Below are 13,139 nucleotides of genomic sequence, written 5' to 3' on the forward strand. Positions count from 1 at the left end.
ATACATACAGAACTGTTTGGATTTCTACTCAAGGCTACCACAAAATATGCAACTTCAGCCTTTCATTTTCGGTGTGAAAATGGAAGAAGTAAATATGAACACTCATGGCTGAAAATTTGGAGGTCAAGACTACTGTGGTGTAAAACGCTTCTACAGAGCAAAATTCTCACCAGGAGGAAGAAAGGTTTGTTTTCACTGCAGATTGTGAGAAAAACAAACTTTGTCTTCATGGTAACAACACAGTTTCACTGATTAATTTTCAACTGGCTTTTCCTTATAAAATATGCTTACCTTTACACTAAGGTATTATCAAAGATCTAACTTCTTCTGTTATGATTGACTTTGGGCATATCAGTGTAATGTAAGAATGTAAAAATTCATACAGAAACATCAGCAACACAGATTTGTCTCTAACACTTAACATCTTCTGGAAAAAGAAAGAACAGCAGTTACAGAACAGTGCTGGTCGTACCTAAAGTCTCTAAAAGTAGTATGGGAGGTAGAGCTTTCAGTTATCAGGCACCTCTCCTTTGGAATCATCTACCAGTCAGGGTCCGGGAGGAAGACACCCTCTCTACTTTTAACTTTAGGCTTAAAACTTTCCTCTTTAATAAAGCTTATAATTAGATCTGGTTCAGGCTTGGACCAGCTCTTAGTTGTGCTGCTATAGACTTAGACTGCCGGGGGAACTGGCACACTGACACACTGGGATCCTATCTCTATTCTTTGTGTTGGTGTTGTTGATTCAGAGTAAATTCTTACACTGACATATGTATGAAAGTATTTATTCAAAATATAAACAAATGACTGAAATGCAATCAATCCATGATTCAAAAAACAGCTTGCAGAATTAGCAGAATTCACCTTTATGAAAATTGTCTTAAATTATTTCAGTGTTAAATGTCCTCTCTACAATATTTAGTCATAATGACATTTGTCAGAATTCATCCGCACCACTCTTCCTAAGTGATGTTCTTGGTCAATACCTTTCAGAAGTCAGCAGATTTACCAAATAAAAAAGACTTCACATGCAGCCGATATCATTTATGAACCCTTTCCTTCAACTTAACTTTTATTGTGTTGAAGATTAGGAGCTTGAAAAAAGTTGCAGCTTGACAAAACAAAACGTATGTTAGTTGTTTTCATTGGAAGGAAGTGAACTGATCTCATCCAGCTGGTGATTTCTGTTTGTTTGAAGAAAAAGAGACCAGTCACTGCTGGACTGTTTGACTTGTTCTCATGAAAATTTTCAGTACTTTGAGGCAGTCTGAGCAACATTAATGGAGCTTGGCCATTCACAGCATTTGTTCACATGGTGTTTTAATGGAGGGAAACGTCTCCAGTGGCGGCCCTTCACTTCTCCACAGGCAAGCAGACCGCAAACTTCCTGGAAAAGACCTGGTGGCCAATTCAAGGAACCAAGTCCAAGAGCCAGGCAGAACTAGACAGACCGACAGGCATCAGAAGGTCATGTAAGTCACATTTATTAGCCAGCATTAATGATCGAGAGTGTTTAGGATGTTTACAGAGGGCAACCATTTTTTAAAAATGAAACAGGACATGTTTTTTTTGTAGGTTATCCTGTCACTGTCAGGAAGTAGTGAAACATCGAGAAGCAGCCTTGTTCAATAACTTAAAGCTACTGTGAGGATTTTTTAGCTGGTTGTGAAATACTCTTTTTTTTTTGCCCGAAACCGACCCAACCGGGTCGGGTTCGGATAAATATCTTCAGCTCTAGTCTGGACAGCTCATTTCTCGATCGGCACATACTATACGGGTGGTGAATTTTTTCATAACAAGGCAATTTCTAGGATATTGAGATTACGAGTCCGAGAGGCACAGCTGACTTGAACGGGAACACTGTAGCTGTTGGCTAGGAGGCTCAAAGCCCACCTCTTCACGTCACAGTCACCTCAAAACAGCGCTTCAGAAACAGATGGGTGACGTCATGGATACGACGTCCATATTTTATGCATTGGACACTATTTTAGTTTAGAGGGTTTCAAGCTGTATTCAGTGCTTCACATAGGATTATATTAACAAGCCTAGAGTTTTGAAAAGGTTGCATATAAACACTGTATATCTCAGTCTAGCTAGGCACACACCACCACAATCATGGTGAAACTGCTGACCAGACAGTAACACCACTCTTCCTTCACCATTATCGCAGATTTCAAATTGCTGTTCTTTTTGGTTTAATGAAAAACAAAAACTTCTCAACAATATAAAAAAAGACAGTAACAGAAGTTATCTGTGAACAGATTTATTACTGAATAAACAGTCCATCACAATGAAGCTGCAATTTAAAAATAAGATACGAATAAGAGAAATAAAATCAGTACAGAGAAATGGCTTCAGTTTGAAGAAGCAGAGCATGCTGGGAAAAAAACAGGAACTCACATTAACACAATCACAGCTTCTGAAACTCTCTCGCACCTGATGGCTCGTCAGACTGACAAGAAAAACCTCTCCTCTTAGGAGAGTTTAAACTCCTCCTTTTCCCCTCCCTCTCTTCCACCCCCTTCCCCCGGCCACCCCCATCCTCCTCACCCACCCCCCCAGTCTCATTTCCATCCCCCCTCCTCCCTCTTATTGATCTCTACTTGTGTCCTTTGCTGGTTTTGAAGGACACCTGCAGGACTTTGTCTCCCAGCCGGTACCCATTCAGGCTGTGGATCGCCATTGCGGCCTCCTCGTAGTTCGTCATGGTAACGAAGCCAAACCCTTTGCACTTGTTGGTGTTGAAATCTCGGATCACCTTCACGTTGATGACGGCGCCGAATGGTCCAAACATCTGCCACAGGATAGCCTCATCTGCGTCCTGACCCAGGTTATAAATGAAGATGCACCAACCGGAGGACGAGCTCCCTGAGACTCCTCCTCCCCCGCTCATGTGATCCACACTCATTGGAGAAAACCTGTAGAAAAACAGGAAAGACATGCCATAAACAGCCAATCAGATTATAGCATGACCCCTAGGTGAGTAACAGGAAACAGAAATCTTATTAATGTTGAAATTATTCTAACCGAAGTCAGTGACCGTATCCTAATTAAAGATGGCCACAGTCTCTCCTAAGGTCGTCAGAATAATTGATATGTACTTTTTAATGCCACAAGCTTTACAACGATAAAATATCCAGAATTTTTATTTTCGCTGGAATAGAAAACACCAGGAGTTTAAAAAAAAAGGTTTTGGGAGCTTACCTGAACCTCTGGGCCTGGTGATGGACAGGTCCTCCATAGCGCCTCGATTGGCCATGATACATCTGTGACACCATCTGGGAGTTCCTAGCTTGATTGGGGTTGGCAGCAAACTTGACTGTTATTGGCTCAGAGCTTCCAGGAGGGGTGTGGCCGTTCAGGTGTTTGACAGCGTCTTCCGCCTCTGCCCTCTTATCAAATCGGATGAAGGCAACGCCCCGGGACATACCTGAGCCGCCAGTGAGGTTAAATATTAAATTAAGTGAGATATCTGAACACAGGATGACTGTTATTGGTCATATTGGCCCTCATTCATCAATCTGGTGTAAATACCAGGGCAGATATCAGGGTAAGACAGGGTTCACGTGTAATCTGTGAAACGTGCTTATCTGGACAAATCACAGCGTGCACATGATCAAGTGTTGATAAATGTGTCGGCTGAAAACAAATCATTTAAATAGATGTATTTTATAGGGATTGGGAGAGGCAGAGTGAAATATAAAATACATTTGAGGTGTCATATCAAATTTGACTATCTAAATATTATTTTGTGAAACTCTGTTAAAAAATGCACTGCACTAATATGATCTAATTCTCTGCCACAGACAAATTTATTTGCTGCACAGGTTTCCACTCCGACAAGAAAACTTGCTTACCCGAGCTGAGACCTGGCGCTGGATTTGAGCATAACCTCAGCCCGCGTCAAGATTGATAAATGCCAATCTTAGTGTGGAAATGACCATTCCTGGTTGTAGACACGTTTGATGAATGAGGGCCGTAACAGAGTGTGCAGTACCTGAGGCCTGGTCGACCAGCACTCTGGAGTTGATGATGCGTCCAAAGCGAGCAAACATGTCCTCCAGGTCAGTCTGGCTAAGGTTCCTCGGCAGCCCGCTGATGTACAAGTTAGCGTCTTTGATTGTATCCGAACTCGGCCGTGCAAACGAAACCTGCAGGGAGATAACAGGAAGTGTTCAATCTGTCACCATGACATTCAGAAATGATTAAAGTAAATAAAAAAAATAAACACTGGACAAAATACAAGTATATTTACATCAAGTTTGTAAATAAAATCCAGAGAATTTAATATCTTTAAATATTCAAATAAAAAAATACTTTCCATATTTGTTCCCACACCCCAAAAAAAACAAAAACAAAAAAAAAACAACAACAAAAAAGGAAATAAATAAGAAATAAAATATCAAAGTATTCAAACAGGCTCAGAACATTACACACTTGTCCAAAAGAAAAGCATAAATTTATGAAAACAAAAGCTTGGCACATCGTCACACTGAACTGAAGAAAATTCACAGATTCAGTGTTGACAAGTGTAGACTTCAAAAAACAGGCTAAGAGTAATTTACGGAGTCAGAAAAAAATAAAAACATGACAGCAGAATTAAAAAAAATACCTTCATCCATCAGACAGTTTGCAGGAGAGAGCGCCCTCTACTGTCCAGGGAACATAACACATCTATCAGTTGAGACAGGAAAATCAAAGAGCACCTTTTGCACTTTACCTTGATAGTTTTAGACTGTAGCCTCAGGCCATTGAGGGTACTGATAGCCCTCTCTGCATCACTAGGGTTAACAAAGTTAACAAAGCCGTAACCTAAACTGTGGCCTAGAGAAACACAAAGGAAAACAACAAAATAAAATAACAAAACTCTCTGTTAAAGAAGCCACACATCCTGGAGATTCACATACTGATAAAAAAACAGAAAAAATTCACAGTGTTTGAAAACAGACAGTTGTTCTGAACAAACCAAGAAACCCCAAGACAACAGAATATATTTAAGTACTGAAATATGACTCAGTGAGACCTCCTAAATTAGATTTTCAAACACAAAAATTAAATCAAAGTCAGAGCTCTCTTTCAATTCTTTGAATAATAAAAACTTAAAGTGAGACCTCTTTTTTCAGTTTTTAAAACGAGACAGTTTTTTTTTTTTTAAGTCTGGTTGTATGAGGTGTTTGTCAATAGTAAGAGTGTTACCCACAGGGGCGCCGGGCAGCTTGGCCCCTCTGAAGGAAACAGGCTGGAGAATCCGAACAGAAGCTAAACCATCAACCTCAGACGGCATCAGCTCTAACATGTCATTTAGATCTTTCAACATAATCATACCAAACAGTGATGTCAGAGTGAGTGTATGCTCTATTACTAACATTTTCAGCACTTTACTTTGCCTACAGAAAGACGCTAAGTTTTTGCAGTTCTCATGAATGTGAAACATAGGTGTTCCTCCACCTGCAGCGCGCTGATCAGCTGTTCAGGTCTGTGATGTGCGAGTCGCTGATGCATTATGAATTTTGATATTTCTCAGTCTGAGATAACTTTAAGCACTGCAGTGTTTCAGCTTAGTGTTCCCTTCAGCAGCTAACACAGTGTATTGTGATATGGTTAACATATGGTGTGGACCATTGGTTTTGCCATTACGCTGTAAAAAACAATGAGAGCTAAAAAAGGAAGAAAAAAAACGCACTTCCATTCAGCTTTTCTGATGTTACTTCGGAAAATTGAAGAAAGTAGGTAATATAGTGGTGTTCAGTGAGGCAGGGAATTCTAGATGGTATCCTCTGATTCAGAAAGGTCCCGAAGTACTGCTGTTACCAAGTGCCACTCCTGACAGCAGGAGCTTTCTGGGTTCATGGGCTAATAGTTTACACACCTTCACCACCAGGTAACTGCTCTCCAGTTAGCACAGAGATTTCCCCCTTCTCTCGTTTGGTCAGTTGAGTCTCTTCTTCCTCTGTAAACTAGTTCATAAAAGTGTCCTCTTGTGTCCAAAGTAAACAGCGTGTCAATGTCGCTGTCAGAATCACTCAGGTTTTAGTTTGGTTGTATTTTGTCTCTTTGAAGCTGCAGACGTAAACAGCTGATCGGTGCACTGCATGTGTAGGTACACGTCTGTGTTTTAAAAAACAATTGGGCTTTCTGACAGCTAAGTAATGGGCTGAAAGATTTTTTTAAATTAACATGCACTCACGCTGATGTAACTGTTTGGTTTGTGTTTGTTAAAATGACCATAATGACGTAGGAGAGCCGACTCTGTCTGCAGAGGTTGATAGTATTCTGTTCTGGTTCTCTGGAAGTTTTTAAACTAAGGGGTCAAGCTGAGCGGTATCCTCTGAGAGTAATACACTTAATATTGACAAGAACCTCAAACATCCACACTGCAAAACCCCCCAGAAAAGACGACTATCCCTTTAAAATACAGAACATGTACTTAAAAATAAACGTCCCACTTTTTTAAGATCAAACACTGACAATGTATGAGAGCTCCTCTTTGTTCTACATCTCCAACTGAAATCTCTTTTTGTAAAGCATGACAAATGAATATGTTATATTCATTTGTAGGTCTTATACATTAAGGTATCTATATATTTAGTCATGCCTGTGTATTTACACACTCACGCAAGCGCACAGATGCATTGAAGGCTCACTGAGGAGAACCTAAATGTCTAACTTTGTTCAGTCCACAGATTCCCTGACGTGTTCAGAACAATTCATTTTTCATACATTATTCAAACTTTACAAACATTTTAAAATCCTGAAGAAAAATAAATGTGAAAACAATTAAACATTTTCCAAATGGCATTAAATCAATTTTAAATGTTAAAAACAAAAGGACTCATCTCATTAAGGATAAAATGTTAACATTTACAGTTTGTTTGTATCAAAAAATAACAAAATACAAATGTTTGCTCTAGAAATATTAAATATGTAAATAAGATTATTGCTCTGTACAGTCAAATAAATGACCATCAGATACCTGTGAAACAGTGGTCACTACACCTGGTGTGAAAAATAACAAAATGTTACAAAGAACAGTTCAAAAAAATCAGTTTGATATCACAGAAATGTTCTTGAAAAAAAAACAGACTTGTTAAATCAGCATCTCGTTGAAAAATGAAAATAAAAACAAAAAACATAAAAGTGCTGCAGAAAAAGACAAGAGCACACAGAAAATACTGCAAAAAGTACTACAACTACTGCAGAGATGTTACTACTATTAATACTACAGCAACAGACTAATGCAAAGAGGTAGACTGGGTTAACTCAATGTTTGTTACTCAAAGTATTAGTATTAAGTTACCCATCAAACCTTGAGCTTCATATCCGTACAAACTACTCCAACAGCACTGACGGTACGCAGGTAATACTGCAGCATTACTGTGTCTGCCAATTGGTACAGCAGTACCCAGACCTGGTGCACAGATATACAGTACTCAGGCATGGTACTCAGTAGAACTGCAGTACTACATCAGAGCGTTGAGCACCAAGAACTGATAAAGTACAGGTTAGTGTTGTGAGAAAAGCTCTCAGCAGCTGTCTTCTGCTGTAACATCGCAAAACTAATGCACAAGTATTTTAGTCCTATTTCAGTACTACATTAGTCCCGCTTTGGTACCACATTAGTCCTGCTTTAGTAAGACATAAGACATGCTTTAGTACTAAATAAGTCCTGCTTACGCACTACACTAGTCCTGCTTACGTACTACATTGGTCAAGCTTACATACTACATTAGTCCTGCTTTTGGACTAAATAAATCCTGCTTCAGTACTACATAAGTCCTGTTTAAGTAAGACATTAGTCTAGCTTACCTCCTACATTAGTCCTACTTTAATAAGACATTAGTCCTGATTTGTACTACATTAGTTCTTCTCTCGTACTCTCTCGTACTCTCGTTCTTTAGTACTAGATTAGTCCTGCCTTGTGAACTATATACCCAATACTGTCCTCTGCACTTTACTGCTATGACAGCATGCAAATACAACATGCAAATACAACTGCAGTTTTCTTTTTAACATGCTGTTTTTTTTATTCATTTACTATAGGCTTTTAGGTTATGTATTTATATATTCTATTTTTTTATAGGGTCTATTTTTATTTTTAGCTTATTTATTTTGTAAGCTGCTGGACCCGAGTAAAATTTTTAGTTAATTCCTGTTTTTAACATGATTGAATGACAGTAAATTGAATCTTGAACCTTTAGTGCTAAATTAGTCCTGCTTTAGGACTTCATTAGTCCTGCTTTAGGACTTCATTAGTCCTGCTTTAGGACTTCATTAGTCCTGCTTTAGTACAACATTAGTTCTTCTCTAGTACTATATTAGTCTTGCTTTAGTGCTACATTAGTCCTGCTTTAGTACTACTTTAGTGCTTCACAAGTCTACGGTAGAACTTTATTAATATTGTATTGTTTTTACCTGCCACCTTGTCGCGGATCAGCTTGGCCGACTCAACATCGCCCACGCTGCTGAAAAGGCTCCTCAGCTCATCCTGGCTCATGCTTTGAGGAAGGTAGTTTACAATCAGGTTGGTTCTGGCATCTTCATCCTCCATAATATGCTCGCTGTACCCGTTATTGTACAGCTCCTGAAAACACACAAGCGCACTTTAAAGACTTCATCTTCTCACCTGACACACCTCATACAATGCAACAACTTCAGGATCAAATTATGTACAGTATGCAATAATTATTTCAGCCAATCATATAAAAATGTCACCATTGCAGCTCCTCCTTTAGGGGTGTGTGGCCCAACATCGCTCTGAGACGACTGCACCTCACACACCTGCGACACAAACACACAAAAAACAACCATTAAGGCACACAGAGAGTATTATTTTATTTTATGTTAGCAGACAATACGGTTAAGATTGTCTATGTATATATTTTTCATCAGATTGTTTCTAATATAAGACGGGTTAGTCCTTATTTTTAACTGATGTAAGTAGAACTGTCGAGGAATCATCATTCTTATGAATAAAGTTTTATCTTAGTTTGTCCGTTCAGTCTGTAGTTATCCTCCAGTATTTTCAGACTCCACTATTTCACATTGAGGGAGGCAAAGGTGTCCTCGGTGTGACGTCACATGATGCCATCATGAGAGGAAAAAACGGGGTTTTTTTTGTTTTTTTTTAGTAACATAACCAAAAACAACCACTTTATCTTATAATTGTGCACCTGTATGAAGTGTATAACACACAAAAACAGATATGAACTTTCTCAGCATGTATTTGCAGGTGAAATTATGGGATTATGGTGTAAAACAATTTACCTGCGACTCACACTTTAACCCTCCTGTTACATTACGGGTCAAACTGGCCCTTTTTGAAGTCTATATTAGGCAATATATGCCTTCAAAACAGGCTAAATGTACCATACAAATCTGTATGCGACAGAAGAGGTTACTTTATCAACATCACTTCATAAAAAAAAAAAATTCAAAATGTAACATAGTATAAACAAAAATCTATGTCATGTAAAACTATTGTATTTATATATAGGGCTTTCCAATGTGCATTAAAAACGTCTTTCTGACAGCCAAGTAATGGGCTGAAAGATTTTTTTAAATTAACATGCACTCACGCTGATGTAACTGTTTGGTTTGAGTTTGTTAAAATGACCATAATGATGTGGTAGAGCCGACTGTCTGCAGAGGTTGATAGTATTCTGTTCTGGTTCTCTGGAAGTTTTTAAAACTGAGCGGTATCATCTGAGTGTAATACACTTAATGTTGACAAGAACCTCAAACATCCACACTGCAAAAACCCCCCAGAAAAGACGACCATCCCTTTAAAATACAGAACATGTACTTAAAAATAAACATCCCACTTTTTTAAGATCAAACACTGACAATGTATGAGAGCTCCTCTTTGTTCTACATCTCCAACTGAAATCTCTTTTTGTAAAGCATGACAAATTAATATGTTTCTTATACATTAAAGGTATCTATATATTTAGCCATGCCTGTGTATTTACACACTCACGCACGCGCACAGATGCATTGAAGGCTCACTGAGGAGAACCTAAATGTCTAACTTTGTTCAGTCCACAGATTCCCCGACCCCCGACGTGTTCAGAACAATTCATTTTTCATACATTATTCAAACTTATGCCTTTATTCATTAATAAAATTCAAAATGTAAAATGAAATAAACAAAAATCTATGTCATGTAAAACTTGTATTTATATATAGGGCTTTCCAATGTGCATTAAAAACGTTTTTACATTAATTGTAATGAAAAATGAGTGAGTTGTCCTCATTGAACCATGATCTGTGAGAATTAAAGAACACCAATGGACTAATTCTTGATTTAAATGGTTAGTAATGGAGTTAAAAATGAGATTTTAAATAAATGTGTATTTTGATTTTTTGGGTTCTGACACTTTTGGATAATTGAATATGCCCCCGGTCAAATTGACCCAGGAACATTATTGCTGTTCCAGAGAAACGAACATAACAGGGGGGTTAAGATAAAGTCAAACTTTAAAAGACACATTAGATCAAACTCACCTTCAGGTACCGGATGTGTCCTCGTCGGAGCGCCATGAGACTCTCTGCGTCTGAAACAAACAGATAACTGTTACTGAGAGCTCGGCAACACTCGGTCAACGTCGGGAATGGTCGGCAAAGATCGATGGTGTTCGTTTTCGGTCGTAGCTGTAGCGGGTTCAGACCGGTTAGGCATGACATGCGGTGTAAATCTGCTACAGCTCGTGGAAAGGTAAACAACAGAACCTGTAAATGTTTGTATGAATTACTTCTGAGAGGAAGAAAATGTTAACAACATGCTAAGGTTAGCTACTTCTCAGCATCGGTCACACAAAGACTCACTGTGGCTAACGCGGGAGCTAACACTGCTTCAGCTTTAACACTCTTACCTGAAGCTACAGCGGACAGGTAGGGAACAGGTGAAGGACAAGTCTGACGCTGTCCTAAATCCAAGGTCGTTTTACAAAAATCACAAAGCGGCTGTGAGGAAAAAGCAGCTTTTCTTTAAATTGATGCAGCTCTCCGCTCCACACACCAGCAACAAACCCACTCTGAGTGAAGTCACGCGAGATTACCCGCTTCATCCTCACATACCACTGAAGAAGTAACGCGAGATTACCCTCTTCATCCTCAGATAACACTGGAGCAGTAACGCGAGATTACCCTCTTCATCCTCAGATAACCCAAGAGGTAACGCGAGATTTTCCACTTTGTGCCCTCCTGCCCCATGTTGGGGGTTGGAGGGCCCCACCATTGTAACACTGTGGGATCGCCACCTACTGTGCTGGAGTAGCCTTTTCTACTCAAGCTGGGTTAAAAAGTAATATAAATGTTTAGAAACATAATGTTTATATTCTGTTTTGATAAAGAATTCTATGTGTGTATTCTTGGTGTATGATTCTAGGTGTACACCTGGACAACAAGTTGGACTGGTCCCTTAACACAGATGCACTCTACAGGAAGGGGCAGAGCCGCCTCTTTTTCTTAAGGAGGCTCAGATCCTTAGAAATCTGAAGAAAGATGCTGCAGATGTTTTATCAGTCTGTGGTGGCAAGTGGGTTATTCTATGCTGCAGTCTGCTGGGGAAGCAGTATAAAACACAAGGATGCGAGGCGACTGGACAAACTAGTGAAAAAAGCTGGCACTGTGATTGGAACCAGGTTGGACTCACTGGGGGCTGTGGTAGAGAGATGCACACAGAAGAAGCAAAGGCGATTCTAAATTACCCAGATCATCCACTTCACAACTTCTTCGTGGACCAGAGAAACAGCAGCAGTGGACGTCTCTTCTCTCTGCGCTGCAGGACTGAGAGATACAGAAAATCATTCATCCCTGCAGCCATGGGGCTTCATAGCTCTCTAGCCAATGGGAGATGAGATAAGATAAGATAGTCCTTTACTCGTCCCACAACGGGGAAATTCAAGTGTCACAGTAGCAAAGTAGACAGTGCAAAAAAATATAAAGCTGAAGATGATCCGACAGACACCTGAATTACTTGTTTTATGGGATTTCTATAATTGTATCTGCCCAACACCTGAATTCCCCCCTTGGGGGATCAATAAAGTACATTCTATTCTATTCTATTCTATTCTATTCTATTCTGTTCTATTCTATACTGTTATATTCTACTGGTCTTTTTGTGTCTATAGATAGGAGCTGCAAACAGCTGTGGTATATCAACCGAATGTTCATTCAATTCAATTCAATTTTAAATACTTTATTTATCCCTGTGGGGCAATTAAAAGGCCAGAGAGTAGTGGTGTAAAAACAAAAGTTAGGTCAATAACTGCACAGGTCCCAAGGACAGTCCGCACCAGGATACAAACCCAATACCCTTGCATTGAAAGGCAGCAGCCCTGAACACCACACCATAGAGCTGCTTGCCCATGCTTGTGTCTTTAAGCATTTTTATTTCCCCATTTTTTTGTAGTAGTTTAAAATCATATCTTCACCATATTGTGAGGAAACTGTTTCATTTCCATCTCACATTGGAAGCCCATAGTGGGATTTGAACCCAGAACCGTCAGATTGAAAGGTAGCAGGCCTATCCTCAACACCGCAGGACTGCAGCAATGAGCTTTACTAATGAAGATCAGCTTACAGCATGCAGAGAATGATACAAACAAATAATACCTGATTCAAAATCTTAAATTATTGACCCAGTAGTAACCAGCACTGTCAATCAACATATTACTGAGTTACTTTGGAGTAATTCTCTTTGAAATGTTGATTCACAGTGGGCTGTTTTCTGTTTGATTAATACAATAAATATTCATATACCCACTCAATCCTGCTGAGGTGTACTTTTTTTTAAAGTTAATTATTCAAGATTAATTTGATGCATTTTTTGTCATTGACTAAAATAAATTATTTAATAAGGGACTTGAATTCTAGAAGGAAAATTAAAAACTTTTGGAAGTGACTTTGAGAATTTCTGTTTGTGAATGAAAAACTTGGCATTTAGTATAATGAAGTTTATGCCATGTTCAAGAGCAATATTTTCCTTGTTATCATAGTAACAAACAACATCTTTGAGTTTCAGAGAATATACATTATAAGCAGCAGAGAAAAAATGAGATTCTATGTCTTTCCAGAATCTTTTGGATAGTTCCATAAGTGGAGCAACCACGTGGGTAGAGGGTGCGGCTGCCCCAGGG

General features: G+C 39.0%; 1 protein-coding gene across 2 annotated transcripts; it reads right to left on the reverse strand.

The window, feature by feature from the left end:
* Nucleotides 1–2,567: 2,567 nt before the first annotated feature.
* On the reverse strand, nucleotides 2,568–11,069 carry LOC117805954 (ELAV-like protein 1). 2 transcript variants are annotated; one of them, XM_034674605.1, is made up of 8 exons: nucleotides 10,872–11,069; nucleotides 10,504–10,553; nucleotides 8,713–8,778; nucleotides 8,413–8,581; nucleotides 4,721–4,824; nucleotides 3,998–4,151; nucleotides 3,205–3,430; nucleotides 2,568–2,918 (listed from the first exon to the last, which is right to left on the reverse strand). In XM_034674605.1, the coding sequence occupies exons 2-8, from the start codon at nucleotides 10,537–10,539 to the stop codon at nucleotides 2,600–2,602; spliced, it is 1,074 nt and encodes a 357-aa protein (XP_034530496.1). In that variant the 5' UTR covers nucleotides 10,540–10,553; nucleotides 10,872–11,069; the 3' UTR covers nucleotides 2,568–2,599. The 2 variants fall into 2 exon arrangements, with proteins under 2 accessions (XP_034530496.1, XP_034530486.1); XM_034674595.1 differs by having other exon boundaries at nucleotides 3,205–3,439.
* Nucleotides 11,070–13,139: the final 2,070 nt, after the last annotated feature.

The sequence above is a fragment of the Notolabrus celidotus genome, chromosome 2 (assembly GCF_009762535.1).
Source record: "Notolabrus celidotus isolate fNotCel1 chromosome 2, fNotCel1.pri, whole genome shotgun sequence".
Taxonomy (NCBI): domain Eukaryota; kingdom Metazoa; phylum Chordata; class Actinopteri; order Labriformes; family Labridae; genus Notolabrus; species Notolabrus celidotus.